Below are 18,380 nucleotides of genomic sequence, written 5' to 3'. Positions count from 1 at the left end.
ATGATTGGACAATAACCCTCAGTGCAATACCTGTAAATATACCTCATACAGATTATAGAGACTTGTACAGGTCTCTAGTTCTTAAGTACTCTGCTTTAGCCCTATTTATCCCATTTCAATGAACATTCCTTTGTTGTCTGCATTGTTTACTGTCAGTTTATACTGCCTTTTCTGCATTGTTTGCATTGTTTGTTGATGTTAATACTGCTATTTTTTTTATATTATATTTTTTTATACTACACATTGAGAGCCGATTTACCTAAGTCAAATTCCTCGTGTGTCCAACACACTTGGCCAATAAAGCTGATTCTGATTCTGATTTTGTATCCTATGTGATGTCACTGCAAACATATACAATGCAGGGTCCTGGGACATTAGTTTACATCATATCTTTTTGTGATAACTTATGTGTAACATAATACTATAATTAAGGGTCAGCTAAAACAAGATAACAATACCATGACTATATATAATAAAGGCAACATCATTAACCCTTGTGTTCTGTTAAGGATCTTAACATAATGAAACTCCCTTTCAGCTTGACAACCTGAAATGAGCCATTTCTCTTTGTATCTTGACATCTTAATTATTAAAATAGAACACCCTGGTATATGGTTGGATTAGGAGACAATGAGCCTCTCAGTACACACTGGTTAAGGACTCCCCTCCCATCCTACATAGGACCCATAGATGTTTGTAGTCATTTTATGTGCATTGTCATTATGGTGTAGTTTTGTTCTAGATTTTTTATTTAAATTTTTTGCCATTTACCCCTTTTCATGGTAAACTTTCATCTCTTTGAAGTAATTTATTTTTAATGGTAATTTTTTATGCCTTTATGGTTGTTTTGTGTCTTTTGACAGAGCTCTATGAATTTCAAACTAAAATAGGAGTAGAATGGGAGGCAGAGCTATCAAGCTCCTCTTTTGTGGAACCAGCTCCCAGTTTCAGTTCAGGAGGCAGACACCCTTTAACATTAAACTTATGACTTTTCTTTCTCATAAAGCTTATAGTTAGGGCTGAATCAGGTGACCATGAGCTTTCCCTTAGTTATGCTGCTATAGGCCTAGGCTGCTGGGGGGCCCCATGATGCTCTGAGTTTCTCTCCTCTCTTCTCTCTCCATGCACCTATATACCACCATTATGTGTCACTAACTGTCTCCTCTCTCCCGTAGTGTGTCCTCTCTCTCTCCCTGTACCTTTCTGGTAGCCCTGGCTCTGGAGCTTTATGTTTCTGATGAGCAGTTACCGGCCACATCAACCTGACCAGTGTTTGATTATTTGTTGTTTTGTTTGCTGTGTCCTGATGCTATTTTCTTTTCTCTCGCCTCTACTCTCTCTTCTCCACTTGGGTCTGTTAAAGGGAGTTTTTCCTCCCCATTGTCACCAAGTGCTGCTCAAGGGGAATTTGTTGGGGTTTTCTCTATAATACTGTATATGATTTGAGATGATTGTTATTATGAGTTGGTGCTATACAAATAAAATTCAATTGAAGTGAAATAAAATATGTCACTTCATACAGAAGCACAGGTCCAAAACCCCCTAACTTCTTGGGCCCCTGGGCCTGTGCCCAGTGGCCCCTGTCCAGTTCTCCATCCAAAAATACAAATGTCAAAGTGTAAATAAATTAATTACTAAGTTTTACTGTAGGACAGGATGTTTGAGACAAAATCCAATGTGTGTGTGTATAGTAGCCACTTTTAGTTTGGTGATTTTTCCTGGGGCCCATCTTCTTCCTTTTCGTGGTGCTGTTCAGATAATCCTGTGGGCTAATTATTGTTCAGGTATTTTTACTCTGTATTAATGATTAATAATATCACACTTTTGTTCAAACACCGCATGCCCTTCAAGATGATACATAAGCCTTTTTTTAATAAACGTAAAGTACTGATGTTTCGTTGAATGTATTTCAGCCTGCTACTGACAGCAATATACAAAGCGATCAGCAGGTGGCAGCAACGAGACAAACTAGTTGGGAGTCCGTCATAAACACAGAAGAAGACCGCGTCATCGTCGTTCTTGCTATAGTCTGGTTTTGCTACACACTACATCTGTGACTAAATGACGGAACGTATTTCGAGTGGGTTTTCCATAATCTGAAAAACTAGGTAAGTTCATGAGACCGAGAAAGTTGGACAAGTGGACAGACTGAACAATCGGATTTGGCAAAAATCTATATGAACGTTAACTTTCTCACTGTAAAACACGTCTGTATTTTTATTTGACGGATTATTTCGTGCAGCTGTGAACATTGATAGATGCATACGGTAGTTTAGAATCGTTAACGTCATCAGGAATTGAATCGAGCACCATGATGTAGAGGTGATTGTAACGTTGTAACGACGGGCTAATGCTTTCGTACCTGTTCTCCAGCCAAGTATGTTTTTGTGGAGGCCGAAAGGTGTGGCAGGAGGGACAGCAAGGGTTTACAAGGCGTGCAGTTGACTTTTATTATTATTGTTGTTGTTGTTGTTGCTGTTATGATTATTTTTATTAGTAGTAGTAGTAGCAATACCACAGTATAAAAATACTCTTACAATTAAAAGTCTTGCATGTTACTTACGTGAAAGGACAAAAGTGTAAGCACCAAAATATAGCCTACTTAAAAGTACCATTTAGTAAAAGTAGGCCTACTCATTATGCAGAATAGCACATCACACATGAATCTATATCATATTGGATTAATGCATTGTTGTGCACATCACATGTAATGATGCAACAACCTTACAGTATATGTTTATAATTTGAAGCACTTTACATACTGCTGGGCAGCTTTTGAATTTTTCACCAGGAATCATTGAATTCATGATTATAGTGTAAATGGCATTAATCTGACTATGAAAAGTAACTAGTATGGTGTGACCAGAGTGAATGTATTTGTTTGTTTGTTTGCGGTTACATGCTATTTATGACTATGCCAGTCAAATGCATGAGCAATGCAAATACATGGAACTAAAACTGTTTCATGTTGCTGAGCAAGGTGTTTCCTGCTTCACTCCGTTGACTGTAAGTGTGTTTTATTTTGAAACCTAGATGTATTATAGCCTCTGCTCAGATATGTTCAGTATGAGGCTAATGTCAGTGTTTGATGTAAATAACTACATACTACATGGACAGAATGTTACCACTTAATTATTGCTTTATAAGTAATGGTTAATAAAATACAATGATTCACAGTTATAGACTGGATTGTACGTTTAAACAAAAAGGTTTGACATGTGTGGACAGCAGCAGTAGATGATAACCACAACTGTCGCTTAATGTGAAATTTAATTCACTTTAAATAAATGTGGATGATTTAGTCATTTCAGCTGGGGGTGTGTACACATTACAATATGATACTACTGAAGTGAGGCTGATTTATATTCTCATGCAAAAGCATGTAATAAAAGGGTAATTAGTATCTGAGTATTAAAGAAATCACAAAGGTCATTGCTGAGTTGATGCTGAATTTATATTGGTACATATGGTAGCACATCAGAATCTGCTACCATCAAACGTTTTACATATGTTTGAAAAGAGAGGCAGTAAATATCAATTGAAAGGAGTATTCGTGTTCAAAAAGCCAAAAGTAAGGATGGATGTTAAAAGCAGATATATTTCAGTACGATGTGTAAACCTCTAATAATCTAGAGGATGACTTTGTTTAAAACAAAGGTGATCGATTGGTAGAAAAATATTGTTTGATAAACCATCAAGCTATATTGTCTGTGTAATCACTTTGTTTCAAATGTTTACATACAGTTTAATGTATGTGTGAGTAGATGTATAGGCTAAACATTCACATGTAGGTTGGTTTGCTGATTTTAAAGACCAAAATAAACTGAGCTGTAGTTTTCTTACTGTAGGCTGTAGTAGCAGTACTGTTCGGTTTCAGGGGAGAATTTGAACTTCTAAAGGCTGTTTGAAATTTTTTTTAAGGTTAATAAGGCTGCACAATCCATAACTTACTCCAAAAGTGTCTGTGTTGAAGGACTTTGGTTCTTCTTACCATTGCTAACTCTGAGAGATGAGGCAGTCCAAGTAACTTCAAAACAGTGCTGATTTATTCAAAGGATCACAGGTAAAATTAACATTACACGCTCAGGTATCTTGCACCTCCAAACTGCTCGCAGGCAGATGTAAGATGAAAGACCCTGAATCCACCAGGCCTATACATTATATCCCTTTGGTTGGGCTAGCCCCATACTACACAGAAACGTCCACCGAGACGTCTCTGTTACCAGCTTTGCAGCTGGTCATAGCAGTAGTCAAAACATGAAGCAAATCAATGTGTGTGTGTCTGTTGATTAAGAGATGTGTAACTAAAAACATTCTCACAGACTTCTAGTAACATGTCGTGACTTAAACATAAGAACATATTATGGCTAAGGCTACAGTTCTACACGTCATAATAATAATATTAAACACCCTGTCTGCTGACAGTCATCAACTCTTCTCTCTAGTTATCCTTGACCAGATGTACCCTGTAGAAACTCATAAGCATGACTAAGCATTTAACAGTCTAACTAGACATCCTATCTCCACTAAACATTTCTAATACATAAAGTATCTATCCAATATCTATCTGACTAAAAATACCTAACAGTGTGTTTGTGTGTGCGGGTTCTAGATTAGTCACCATGACAACCAAGCGTGGACTGATAACCGATTCATTCAAGGTGGTGAAGAGAGCAAAGAGGGGAGGGAAACGAGAGAAGGCACCTCCTTCTCCTCTGCCACAGAAAGGTGAGGAGCAGCCCAGTGTTTGTGAGGTGCTCATGTTTGCTCGATGTTTGTTCTGCGTTGTATGTTTCTAATCTCCCCTTAGTGAAACATTTATTGTTTTCAGCATCACTGTGAAAAACAGTCTTATTCATATTTTCATATATGTTTGCTAGGTAGCAGGTAGCATTGAAAAGATTTTCTTTTTGTTTGTTTTTCTATGTTTTACTGATATATGCTACGTATGCATGACTGCCCTATAATATTAAAGATTTGTAACATTTATGTGAAATGCCTCTTTATATAAATAAGCAGTTTATTTAAGTATTATTATTATTTTGCTATTAAAATGTGTTTTGTTAATTTTTAAAAAATGACACTGTTCTACATGTAACTTTATTTCTCTTCTTTTTATTGTTGGATTTCTCTTATACTTGTTCTTGTGTAGTAGTGACTTGAATTCTCTCTGCATCTTTTGGATGAACTAGACGCTGAAACAGTCAGAGAGGAGGACCTGCAGCAGCTCATACAGTTTGATCTGGACTGGAGATTTGGGCCCTGCACAGGTAGCACACAGGAAAAACTAGAAAAATGACCAGTCAAACTCATGGGAATGGGACAAAGTCACCGTGACTTTGACCTTTGACCACCAAAATATAATCAGGTCATTCTTCAGTCCAAGACATTTCACATTTGTACCAAATTTAAAGAAATCCCTTCAAGATATTTCTGATTTACTGCATTCACGAGAATGGACCAACCGGCTGCCTGGACAACCCAAAAACATAATAATGATAATTCTATAATTTTATATACATACCAAAGGAGATAAATGAAAATATGTCAACTGAAATATTATTCACTGGTAGGAATTAATGTACAGGATGAGAATCTGAGTACTATGAAAAGCTTTCCCCCATTTGAAATGTTTAAATTATTATATGAAAAATGGGATTAAAAGGAGAACCAGTAGTACATAGTGCAGTCTTGCTACAACAATTTCTGCACGCTAAACAGAATAAAGGCTGACAGTATTTGGAGCTCAAGAGCAGATCCTCATGATTCAAAAAATGCCTTAAAAGCAGACTGATGATGTACTGTAGGTCCAAGATGTGGTTAGCCTTGCTTGCTCAAATGGGATAAAATGCAGGGGTAAACTGCTAGCTCAAAAAAAAAACATTAATCATTTAACTCCAATGAAATTAGATGGATGTTTTTTCTATTTGATGCTAACAAGATATTATCTCTGTTTTGAGTGGTGACAAGTTTATGTACGTCTCCCACCAGCAGCCAGTCTGTTTTGCAATACATGATCACACAAATAGATATTTTAAAGCTGCAGCATATTTTGTAATTACAATGTATTAAATGATTACTTGTAATAAGAATGGTGGTGCTTGTAGTAATGAACCCACAATGAATCATCACCTACCCTGCACTTCCCCTCAGCTCCATGCAGCTTTTTAGCTGATTGCTTTGATTTTCTGTGTTTGGTTCAGCCTCTCCGCTGTTTTTTTTAGCTTGTTTCCAGCATCAAAAAGCAGCTGGTAGCTAAGTGCCAATGTTAGCCACAGTACTGGGCTTACAGTCATATTAGTGACAATACTGAACTTCCATTGACAAGGTGGCCAGAAAAGCATTTCCAAATAAATGCCCATGTTGCAGTGTCTGTTGGATGTGTAAACTGGTGACTGCTAATATAATTCATCAACTGATCTTTATTCTGTGGTAATATGTCAAAACATTTTGTTTACAGCTTGTTCTGCTGCCCTCAAGTGGCCAAAATACATCTGTAAATGCAGCCTTTAAGGAGCCATCCATCCATTATCTATACTGCTTACTCCTTAATAGGGTCACGGGGGTGCTGGAGACTATCCCAGCTGACATTGGGCAAGAGGCAGGGTCCACCCTGGAAAGGTGGCTAGTGTATCACAGGGCTAACATGTAGACAAACAACCCCACACACACATACATTCACTCGTAAGGGCAATTTAGAGTCACTAGTCAACCTAAGCTGCACTTAACCCACGACAGTATGACTGGACAATAACCCTCAGTGCAATACCTGTAAATATACATTGTACAGATTATACAGATCCCTACAGGTCTCTAGTACTCTATGTTTATCCCTATTTATCTCATTTCAATGAACATTCCCTTGTTGTCTGCATTGTTTACTGTCTATTTGTACTGCTTTTTCTGCATTGTTGGCACTGGTTGTTGATGTTAATACTGCTATTTTGTTATATTACACAGCCTTATGCTGGTCTACTGTTTGCACATTGAGAGCCGATGTACCTGAGTCAAATTCCTCGTGTGTCCAACACACCTGGCCAATAAACTGATTCTGATGTCTTTGGATTGTGGGAGGAAGCCAGAGTACCCGTAGACAACCCACGCAGGCACAGGGAGACACAGACAAATGCAGGAAAAGCTCTGCATAGGGGTCGCTGGGGACTCGAATCCTGAACCTTCTTGCTGTGAGGCAATGGCGCTAACCACTATTCCACTGTGCCAACCCACCTTTAAAGATGTATTTAATAAAAGCACTGCTAATAGAAGTAGCTATTGGGACTGTTTGCCATCTTCTGAACTGAAAAAGCTCAGATGAACTCTCTTCTGTAAAAGGTGCAAGCTTAATAAATCTGCGAGTGATATCACAGTCTATGTGCTTTTAAAGTCCAACTGAAATCTTTTTGCACAAAGCAGTTTTGTAACAGTTTTTTTCCTGTATTATTTTGATGCCATAAATCTTTTTGATTTGTCTTTGTGATAAAAGTGTAGTTGGTGTAAAAATAGTTTTTAATCACACAAAGAACTGAATCTTTTATCTTATCGCCTCCCTCTGTCAGGTATCAGCAGGCTGCAGAGATGGGAGAGAGCAAAGCATCATGGTCTGAACCCACCTGAGGAGATCAGAGACCTTCTGCTGCAAACACATGCTGACCCTAAGTACAAGCTGAGGTAACACACACACACACACACACACACACACACACACACACATACAGTAGGGATTTGGTAGTATCCCCAGAGTATATGTTTACTTTGTTTTAGCTCTGATACTCAGTATGTTAAATGCATACAAAACATGTTGTTAGAAGAAGTACTAGCCCCTCCATGAGCCTCTGCTACCTACAAGTTGATGGTTGGCTCAGACCATAGATATATACACTTAGATGCTGCATGAGCCACTTCTGTCTGCTACAGCAGTACATCACCACAGCCGTCATGCTCCCAGGGACGATGTTGCGCGTCCTAATGCATGTATGCGCATGTATATGTGCGAGGGCAGGTCTATCCACAATAAAAATCATCATAACTTGCTGAATTTACAGACAGTTTTCCAGCCTTTTAGTTTGTTACAAACCCTAGAGATGTATTTATGATGCACGATGTTTGGTTAAATTAAAAGTACAGATTCTCATATCAAAACACTTCATCATTTGCATATTGTAACAAAATATTTATATAATATACAATGTACACTCCATAATTAAAAAGTAATAATCCTGCCATCCCTCTGCATTGTAGAATGGCTGCTATAATACAAAATTACAACAAACACTAAAGTTAAAAGATTAAATAACCTACATATTTTGACCGGCTACACTGTTCTCTTTTTAATTACATTTCTAGTGAAATGTTCATATTGTCCTCATTTATATTTTATTTTGCTTTATCTTCGTAAAATATTTATACACAGTATGTATTGAAGGGCTGTGCAGAGCTGCCGTTTAACAGTTATACATTCTGATAAACCAGTCTTATAGCTGTGTGCAGCTGCATCAAGAAATGAGTCAGAGGTGCATTTATATCCTATAGAAACAATTAGCCAGTGGCACTAACTGTGCATGCATGGTCTGGAAAAGTAAGAACCAACAGGGTCGCTACGTCCTTTAAACACACTGTGTGTCCAGTCCTGCCACAGCTGAGCCCAGTGACTCTGGGGTGTCTGCAGCTGTCATTATGCACTATTGGACAGTCACTGTCTGTCTTTTCAATGTACTTTTCTGGAACCTATACACACAAAAGGTCCATCAGATAAAAATAGTATTGGTATGTGATTCTGGGTGTTTTTATCATTTCAATACAGACATACTGTAGTTTGTGGCCCAGCACTAGAGGCATGATGCTTATCATGACATCTGACTGCTTTGTTCTTGCATTTATAAAATTGATACCATAACATTTGTTTTTTTTCACATATAGTAGCTAAGGTGATCACATGACTGGTCAACAGATTGTAAATACAGTAAATAAACTGGAAATAGCTGGCGACAACACTCTGATGAAAGTAAAATTATCTGAAACCTTTGGTAAATAAAATTTGTTGCCTACTATCAGCTCCTATTATGTTAAAGTGTTAACATCACAGTGCTGCTATTAGTCATCATGAAAGAAATGCATGGGGGATTTTGCTTCCTGTTGCCATATCCTGACACAGGCTAGGCGGCACTCAGATGCTTATGCTGTGAACTAAGGAACCAACAAGCAAACCAAAAAAATGCCAGTAAAACATTACTTCCATGTTGGTGGAGCAGATTTTGACTCTACACCTGCTTTAGTATTTCTGCACAGCTCTAATAATAAGCCATTAATTAATATTAATATCCTGATAATTCAAGATGCATGGCAGACACTATGAAATCAGGCTCCCACACATATTACTTCATATTACTGTCAGTGATATTGTTATTAAACAGAGAATGTATCGTGATTTAGATGAAAAAAGAGATCCAGCTATTGTAAAGCAGGCAGAGTCCTGAACTTTTAAACTTTCTTACTGACCAAGATATTTCTATTAGAGTCCAGTACCGGGTCAAAGGGTACCAGCAAAAAATTATGTGTAACGGGTGAAAAAAGTTTATATTAATTCATGAGTACATGGGGAAAAAAAGTCCTAAAGTCTAGCTTAATTACGGTACTGACTGGGTCACGAGTTTTACGTTAGCATCTTGGGTCAGTTTCAGATTTCATATAACTCCAGATAACTTTCAGGTTTTCAAAATTGGTCCTGTGCTGGACTCTGATTTCCAGAGCTGAGTGTCAGACACCATTGACAACAAAATGTTGGTGGTGAATTCACGCTTCCATTGTGACTCTTGAATTATTCAGTGATTAGAGTGCATTTGTTGAAAAATGTAGACTCATATTCAGTCATAACTCTTGCAGACACATTATTATTACAGTTGTAATACAGTGTTCTTCAATAATTGTGTTATTTCTCTTTCAGTCTCTGGAGTGAATATCCTTTGTGAGGAAGTCATCAGAACAATGAGAAGAGAATACAGACCCCAACAAAAGTCAATTTGTGTTTATTTCTAATGTATATTGACATTTTGAATTACAGTATATGCCCAAATGACAAATAGTACTCAGAGGGCGTTACAATTTGTACAACATTGACACTCAAAAACAGAGCAAAAAATATGTAAACAAAGGAACCATAGAGGGATCCCCCCTTAAGAATGAAGACATACGACTGACAGAATATCCAGTGTTTTTTCCTGCAGCTGTGTGATGTGGTCTTCTGTGCACAAAATGTTTTTATAATTTTTAATTTAAAAAATCATTCTACCAAAACACTGCCCTGTTCCTTTTTGTAGTATTTATGGTAGGCAGGGCTAACTCACTATTAAATAGTGAAGCAGATGTGAATGAGAAATGATTCCACATTCACATATTTTGCTCCCCTTTGGTATCTTGCATGTGGTCTGCACACTGACATACATTTGCCTTGGTATTTTTATAACTGACCTAACTTACTCTCTCAGTTTTTGCACTCAACTCCATGAAATACTTGAGAGAGAGAACTGAGTGAGGTGATACTGTATATTCCCAATAGCAATAATAATACACATATATGTCCAAAACTTATTTTAATATGCAGGCATCCAAATATAGCTTGTATCCATTGAGAATGCAGCTGAACAAAATGTACTGTACTATTCATTTTGAAGTAGAAAAAAAAGAAAACACTTTATAAGTGTTATTATGAGTAATACTGATTATGGAGGTTGCATCCACTGGAATGTACAGAAGCGCATTGCCTTCACGAAAGAAAAAAAAATTGAGGATCTCATCTCATAATTATGACTTGCTATCTCATATTTACAAGAAAATATCTCATAATTATGAGACTTTTTCCACATAATTGTGAGATAATGCAGGAGTTGGAACGCTGCAGAACTTGCCTAAAATTCACCAGGTTTTAACAAATTCTTTAGTATCAGAGTAATTCAGTGACAGTTGTCAGGATATCCAATAGCGCATAACAAATGTGAACTGTTAATAGCTAATTCAGTATACTAAGTGTTCCAAGATGTAAATAAATATAGAAGGGCCTCAAAGATGCCGGATACAGTGCAACTCACTATAGGCCTATACATGTATTGAACTGGAGTTGGAAAGCTTCAGAACCTGTTTCAGAAGCGTTTGCAGAGTTTTTAAGAGTTCTTCAGTAGACTATTTATGTAATTCTGATAGCACATCCAGTAGTAAGATAAGTAGCAAAATTAACTGTTAATAGCGGATTCAGCATACTTAGTGTTCCAAAATGTAAACAAATAGGCCTATCGTCTAGGCTAAAAACAGCGCCCGCATTGTAACACGCTACAGTATATCCATGGCAACATTGCGTAGCTGACAGCCTGATTCCTGTTTCTTGTCGAAATTCATATCTGTTCACATGATGACTAATAGCATTTAATGCTTTGTCATAATTACGAGATCCAGAGATCAGGATCTTGTAATAGGCTGTTATTGTTGCTGATTAAGAAGACAGTGGCATTATAGGCTACCTGATTTAACTGTCTAGATACAATGCCCTATATACTATTGGACTATCTATATAAAGAATATGAGCTTAAATGTCAAATTTTCAGAAAAACATTTTTTCATTGTATTTTGTAAAATGTCACACACATAGATCACACTATTACAAGAAATTGCTAAGTAGTTGGATATAATGTTGCCCCTTTTTTGCCTAAATTTGTTTACGTTTTGGAACACTAAGAACGCCAAATTAACTATTATGAGGTCATTTCTGTTATGTGCTCATCAGATGAGAGAATTACATTATTACTTATGATATACCCAATGAATACCCAATGTTTCTTAAGCAGGTTGTGAAGCTTTCTGACCCCTGCTCAGTACATATAGCCAAATGAGTTACACTGTAGGCAGCAACTCCGAGGCCCGTTTGTAGTTTATATTTGTTTACGATTTGAAACACTAAGTATGCCGAATTATTGGATGTACCAATAACTATCACCGAATTACTTTGATACTAAAAAATTTGTTAAAACCTGAAGATTTTCAGGGAAGTTTGTAGCGTTATGTCATAGTTACGAGAAAAGGATCTCGTAATTATGAGCTAGCAAGTCATAATTATCAGCTAGCATCCTTCAATGTTTTCCTTTGGTGAATGCAGTGCGCTTCCGTAGGAACGCACTCCCTGTTATCACTTTAAATGTATTAGCCCGCCCCTAGCATCATTCGATTGGTTTGCAGTTTCATCATACGCTCAGAGCTCAATGTTGACTGGCTTGCATTTCGATCAGTTGATCGACAGTAGACGCACCGCCGGCTGACTGGTCAAGAACTAGGCGACTGCTATCAGGGGCGTGGCGGCTTTGTAGTAAAGCTTCCAGTGGGCAGGATGTTACGGGATTCTCCACTCCGATTCGTTAATGTGCTGCGTCAGTCTTACTCCTGGGCTTCTCATTAGTTCACCCTTAGCTCCGCTGGGATTTTGCTCTGGAAAATGCCATTAATGACGGTCATTACGGGATCGCAACGTCCTTACAGGCAAAATTAGCTGCAATAACAGAAGTGAGACGACTCTAATTTAAAAATAAATGACTAAAATTTATGGGTGCTGGAAGAAATACAGCTGCCAGTTACCCGTTTGTCGTGCAGTACTTGGGGGAATTCCCCAAATATCCTGATACAATCACTGTTATGAAATATACATTTAGATTTGATCGTGGCAGTTAGCATTTTTCAATCCGGTCCTCCTTTTTTGAAAGTTTTGACCGGAAGTTGCGTTCTGTGATTGGGTAACTTGATGCTCTGCTTTGTAGCCGGAATAGTACTCACACTGGCGCAGACACTTGGATAGCCAGCCTGAAGAGTAATAATACCATATTGCCTGGCTCAACTATTCTTTAACCATATTTAGAAAAAGATTTGCCTTAAATAAGCCTTAATTGTTTAACTGACAAGCTTTTTACCGCTCAGAAATCGGTACTATTTCAATGGAAATATTGCTCTAATGATTTTTCACCCACGAGCCGCTATCGCAGACAAGATAGCCGGTTGTAATTAGTATTTCTCAAAAATTTGCTTCTTTCTTGTCGCTGGCGTGGGTAATTCAATCTGAAACTCGGTGCTTCGATACACCCCGTCATACTTAAACTGTAGGAATAGTGGACTTAGGACACCCAGGCACAGCGACCGCACTGGTAAGCAACCTGTTCATCTCCGCAGAATTAACCTTAACATTAAGCTATAACATAACGCTAGCTGCCTAGCTAGCTAGTCACCTACAGAGACAGTGAAGTAGCTAGCTCCCCAGCTAACTGGTAACTTATGGCTCAAAAGCTTTATCTTGTCAGTATTTTCACCTGTCGCTTGACATATGGAATTATCTTATAACCAGTTCAGTATGTAGCCCGTTCAAATTGCAGGCACACCGGATTAGTCTCGAGCAACACGGCTCCCAGTGTCTGCCGTTATGTCATGATTGTCATCCATATAACCAGGATTTAGGCGAGGCTACTTGTAATAGCAGAGAATATTGAACGTTAACTGCTTATTTTATGTATCCTCGAGCAAGTAACTGTGCGTAACGTTATTTTCATGATTGTTGTTTCATGTGCAATCAATTTATAAGCACATGTTTGGCTCCTTTCCAGCATATAGGGGAAATTTTCTGTTTAAAAGATACATTGATTTAAGGTCATCCTCTAGAGTTGGCTAATTACCTAAAACACACGCCTTCTTCTTACAGCCTGATTTAATGATTTTACGAAATTGAGAACATCGAATTCGGCATAGATGATCTGCCATGAAGGGCTCAAATAATACTAAAAGTTTTTGAATTATTCCAGGCTAATGGTGGACGGAGATCCTGAGAACACCGGGGATATGTTTTTGTCCACTTTGTACATTCGGCTATACCGAATGGACGAGTGACACCTGCTTGTTTGTAAAATAATGTATGCCTTGTTCCATCTGCTTCTTTTCATCTGGTAATAGACAGAAGAGCGTTAGATTGTCCGATTTTTGAATGGAGTTTGGATAAAGTCCGAAGCCAAGTAGCCTTTCAGAGAAGCACAGCATATAACAAGAGAGAAATATTGCAACACAGAGCCACCTCACACTTTGTGGACAGTAATTCATGTCTCCTGGGACAGTTTGTCTCTGCAGGTTACAGTCTGTGTCGTTGCTTGGGTATACAATAGGCTGTATTTGATTCCCTAGCCAAGTAATGCTCTAACAATGCCAAATTTTTATTGCATGTGCCAAAAAGCATATTCATGTTGAAAATACTGCAATATTGTCTTTGATTTAAAATCAGATTCGCCTAGTTCCAGTCAGTGTGCTCCACCTCTGTAATAAAACATGTAAATATTTTAACATTTGAGCATGAAGATAAAATATAAAAATGTATTTTCAAGATGAAATATCATCATTAAACCCTTCCTATAGATTTTGTTATTAAACAGATGATTACTGAATGATTATACAGTACAGTAAGTTGATAAAATAGGGTTTTGAAAGTTAATATTTTTGTACTCACAAATCTTATTGCTGATATTGATATTGCACTGTCCTCTCTCCCCTCATCTATCAATAGTGATGGATAATGCTCATACTAAGACGGTGGAGGAGGTTTTGGGCTTCTTTGGTGTAAATGAGTCTACAGGTCTGAGCTGTGAGCAGCTGAAGAAGAACAGGGAGCGATGGGGACCCAATGGTATGTTTTTCAATTATTATTAAGTATTTGTGAAGTCTCAGTTCACTGTAGCCACACAAGAATAACACTCTTGTTTTCTCAATATCAGAATGTTGTGATGTTGATGATTAAATTACTGCAATTATTACTACTGCTGCCAACAATCATTATAGCACATACATAACATACAGTATACATAATATCATTTTTGAATTAATTCAGGACTAATGTTCCTATAGTTAGAGATGCACCGATTGCAATTTTCTGGGCCACTTCTGATTTCCAATTTTTTTTTTTTAAAGTCTGACCTGCCAATTCTGATTTTGTTTCTTTCTAAGAACTGTCACTGACAGCATACACAAACATTTAGTTTTCCTCAATGAAAATTAAATTGTAATGAGAATAAACATTGTATTTAGTAGTTTTACATTTTCCATCTTTCTCTTGTTTTATTTACAGACCTCTAACTAAAAATGAAATGTAATATTTGTATTTCTCCAAATATAAACAGGTACAACCTTTCCCAAGTGCTTGGGAAAGGAAAAATAATTAATCACTGCTCTGTAATTCATAAAGCAACGTATCAGTGGTGATGATGTTTTTTCTTTATCCTCTCTCCTTTCTATCCATTTTTAACTCTCTTTACTCACAGAATTGCCAGCTGAAGAAGGTGAGCTATCTATCTATCATCTATCTATCTACAGTATCTGTTTGTTACAGCTATCACAGTCTTTCTTTCTGTCTGTCTGTCTGCTGTTGTCCATTTTTTGTCTTGGTGTCCCTATGCAGGGAAGTCCCTTTGGGAGCTGGTCCTGGAACAGTTTGAGGATCTGCTGGTTCGAATCTTGCTACTAGCTGCATGTATCTCCTTTGTAAGGGAACACAACTGTGCAGAACCACTAGCAAACATATACATAACAAATATGTATGTATGAATTGTCAAAGTTTATCCCTGCGGTATGCACACAATAATGAATGAAATGTGCACAAATAACAGCACATGCCATACTGTACACAAATGTTCAGCTTTTTTGTGTGGTTGTTTTTTTCTAGGCTCTGGCTTGGTTTGAAGAAGGGGAGGGAACAATCACAGCCTTTGTTGAACCCTTTGTCATCCTCCTCATCCTCATTGCCAATGCTATTGTGGGAGTATGGCAGGTAAATTGTGTGAATGCATGTGTGCAACAACTGGAGATTCAGTTGTCAATTTCTGAGATCCATTCCAAGGTGCTTTTTTTGTCCATCTATTAATATTAAACTGGCTTTATACATAATGTTGTTATGAACTTCCTAACTTTACCCACATGCCAGCTTCTCATACCATTCGTATAGGACTGGATATCAGCACTAACTCAATTTAATTTTTATTCCAGAATTTCTTAATTTATATTGGTTTAATTCTTGATTATTCATTTACATCAGATAAATAGCAGTGTTGTATAAAATGGTTCTCAGAATTTGGCCTGGGAACTGAAACATTTAAAGTGCAAATTATCGGCTAAATTGTAACCACATTTCCCTGATGTAATATAATTTTCCTTTGAAATTGCAAAATGATGAAAACATGGCACATGAGTATTTTGGGGATCTACGTATATGTTTGTGCATTAAAAACCCGACCTTTTCCAAGGTTGTCATCATGATAAAAAATAAATTTTATCCCAGGCAGCTACACATGGACAGTCTCTGACTTGCATACTCATACACACACACTTGCTAGCCTGTTTTAAGAGGTTGTGTTTTTTTTTTTTTTTTTTTTTTTTTTTTTTTTTGCCCACCCTTCAAGTTCTGAACAGCTATAAACATTTTTACTTTCAGAGCTGGTTGGACAGCACTCTGGCATTGAGAGTTACACTGCTGCTGCTGACACTGTAAATACGCACATACAAATGAACATACAGTATATATCTGGTAAGCACCATCTGACATGCCTCCAAGCTAATATTGTAGAGTCTGACACAGAGGACGACTAAGGATTCATTTGGCCCATTTCGCTCAGTGTGACATAGAAAGAACTTCTAATGACTATTATCACGCAGTGTTGGGCCTTTAGCGAAGGGTGATATGTCTTGTAAAAGTAAATTAAAGGGCTTAATATACCAAATCTTTTTTAGGTACAGTTGATAATTAATCAGTGTCCTGTAATCAGCAAATGCTTTGCAGTTTCCTGTTGATTTGATTTTATGTGCTATGTGTATCATTTTTATATATACAGTAAATATATATCATTGTTATATATAATGCAGTAATTACCAGATGTGGTTGAGATAACTGGCAGCTAGATTGCATTCTAGTGGCATTGTTATTACAAATCTGCACAATTTATTTTTATATTTCACTCCATCACTGTTGATTTTTGGGAGCTTAAGTCACATGGAGTGTTATCTCTGGCCTGCCATATTGTAAAGACTTTACATGTACCACGTGTGGATGCATGCATAACAGAGTCACTGCCTTTAGGCATTGGTCATCAGAATCAAATACCGTATGTTTTTATTAAATTCCATTTATTATAAAATCAGAAAAGTCCTTGATACCCATGGTATATCTGAAAAACACTGGGACTTTTAGCTGGTACTTTAGTTAGACTAGTTTTAGTACAAGTGCTGACATTTTTTCAGAGACACTAGTTACATAAGGGATGACACTGTGGTCCATCTTGTGTTGTGTTTGTTTCTCTTGGTCCGGTGTTTCCTGTTGATCCAGTTTGGGTTTTTAGGCATAAACCATCATTTTTACAAACTCACAGTCTCTTTATTTTTTCTTTTTCTTTTCGCACACTCACACACACTCCTTACACTTCTCAGTCGCACACTCACACACACTCCTTACACGTCCTCTTTGCAGGGATGTGTGTCTTCCCTTTTTCTGTGATTCAGCATTTTTCATTCCTTGGATTAGATTAGATGTAAAATCACTTCAGTACAATCATTTACATATTCGCTAATGATTATTTCAAACAAAACACACACATAAATCATCTTATGATTATCCTTACTTATTAAAAGCTTAACTTTCTACTTCATGCATTTTGCCTGAGCATTTTAATTATTTTTCTCCCTCTTCCAGCTTCTCTTGCTGTCTCTCTTCTTCCTCCAGGCCCAATTCAGCCTCTCATCTGTTCCCCACCATGCATTTTGCACTCTTCCATTCCTTCCTATTTTCCAACCCCTTTTGCTGTTTCCTTCCCTTTCTTCAACATCGGACTCAACATCATCCACCACCAGATGTTCAGCATCCTTTTCCATTTCTTCATGGCAGGAGTCTGCTGGTTCCATAGGGTCAGGTGTGATAGGAAGACTACAGGCCTCCCTTCAATTCCTCCACCGCCTCTTCTTCCTCTTCCTGCACTGAGATATTCTCTGTCACCGGTGCAGTTCCTTCGGGCACACACAGCTCATTTTCAGCCTCCTCTGGCCTATCTGTCATCTCCTTACATTCTCCTTCATTATTTAGTGGTCATTCCCATATTTCTTGTAACCATTCTTGCTGTTCTTGTGGGACTTCTAACTGCAAAGAGACAATTTGTTCAATAGTCTTCTGCAGCTCTTCCTGTAAGGTCATTTCTGACACCAGGTCATCAAAGGTCGGTGCTGCCTCAGTGTGCTGTGTTTCCTGGGATTTTTCTTGGTTCTGTCCGGGACCCGTATTTACAGCTTCGCTGACATAACGGAGGCTGAATCATGACAACTGTATGTTTTTAAAGCCTGGT

At 37.6% G+C, this 18,380-nt stretch overlaps 2 protein-coding genes across 2 annotated transcripts in view; both read left to right on the top strand.

The window, feature by feature from the left end:
- Positions 1-1,991: 1,991 nt before the first annotated feature.
- Positions 1,992-10,300, top strand: pold4 (DNA polymerase delta 4, accessory subunit). Its single transcript, XM_020625517.1, has 5 exons — positions 1,992-2,108; positions 4,613-4,728; positions 5,193-5,270; positions 7,557-7,668; positions 9,941-10,300. The coding sequence occupies exons 2-5, from the start codon at positions 4,623-4,625 to the stop codon at positions 9,963-9,965; spliced, it is 321 nt and encodes a 106-aa protein (XP_020481173.1). The 5' UTR covers positions 1,992-2,108; positions 4,613-4,622; the 3' UTR covers positions 9,966-10,300.
- Positions 10,301-12,249: 1,949 nt separating this feature from the next.
- The window catches only part of LOC109975007 (sarcoplasmic/endoplasmic reticulum calcium ATPase 2-like), a 34,369-nt gene continuing 28,238 nt past the window's right edge, over positions 12,250-18,380 (top strand). Inside the window, 5 exon segments of the mRNA XM_020625511.1 lie at positions 12,250-13,172; positions 14,570-14,689; positions 15,321-15,338; positions 15,458-15,540; positions 15,722-15,826. Of these exon segments, the coding sequence (XP_020481167.1) occupies positions 14,572-14,689; positions 15,321-15,338; positions 15,458-15,540; positions 15,722-15,826 (324 nt within the window). The 5' untranslated portion in view covers positions 12,250-13,172; positions 14,570-14,571.

Source organism: Monopterus albus, unplaced genomic scaffold (genome assembly GCF_001952655.1).
Source record: "Monopterus albus unplaced genomic scaffold, M_albus_1.0 scaffold356.1, whole genome shotgun sequence".
NCBI classification, from domain to species: domain Eukaryota; kingdom Metazoa; phylum Chordata; class Actinopteri; order Synbranchiformes; family Synbranchidae; genus Monopterus; species Monopterus albus.
This window is presented reverse-complemented; position numbering and strand designations above follow the sequence as displayed.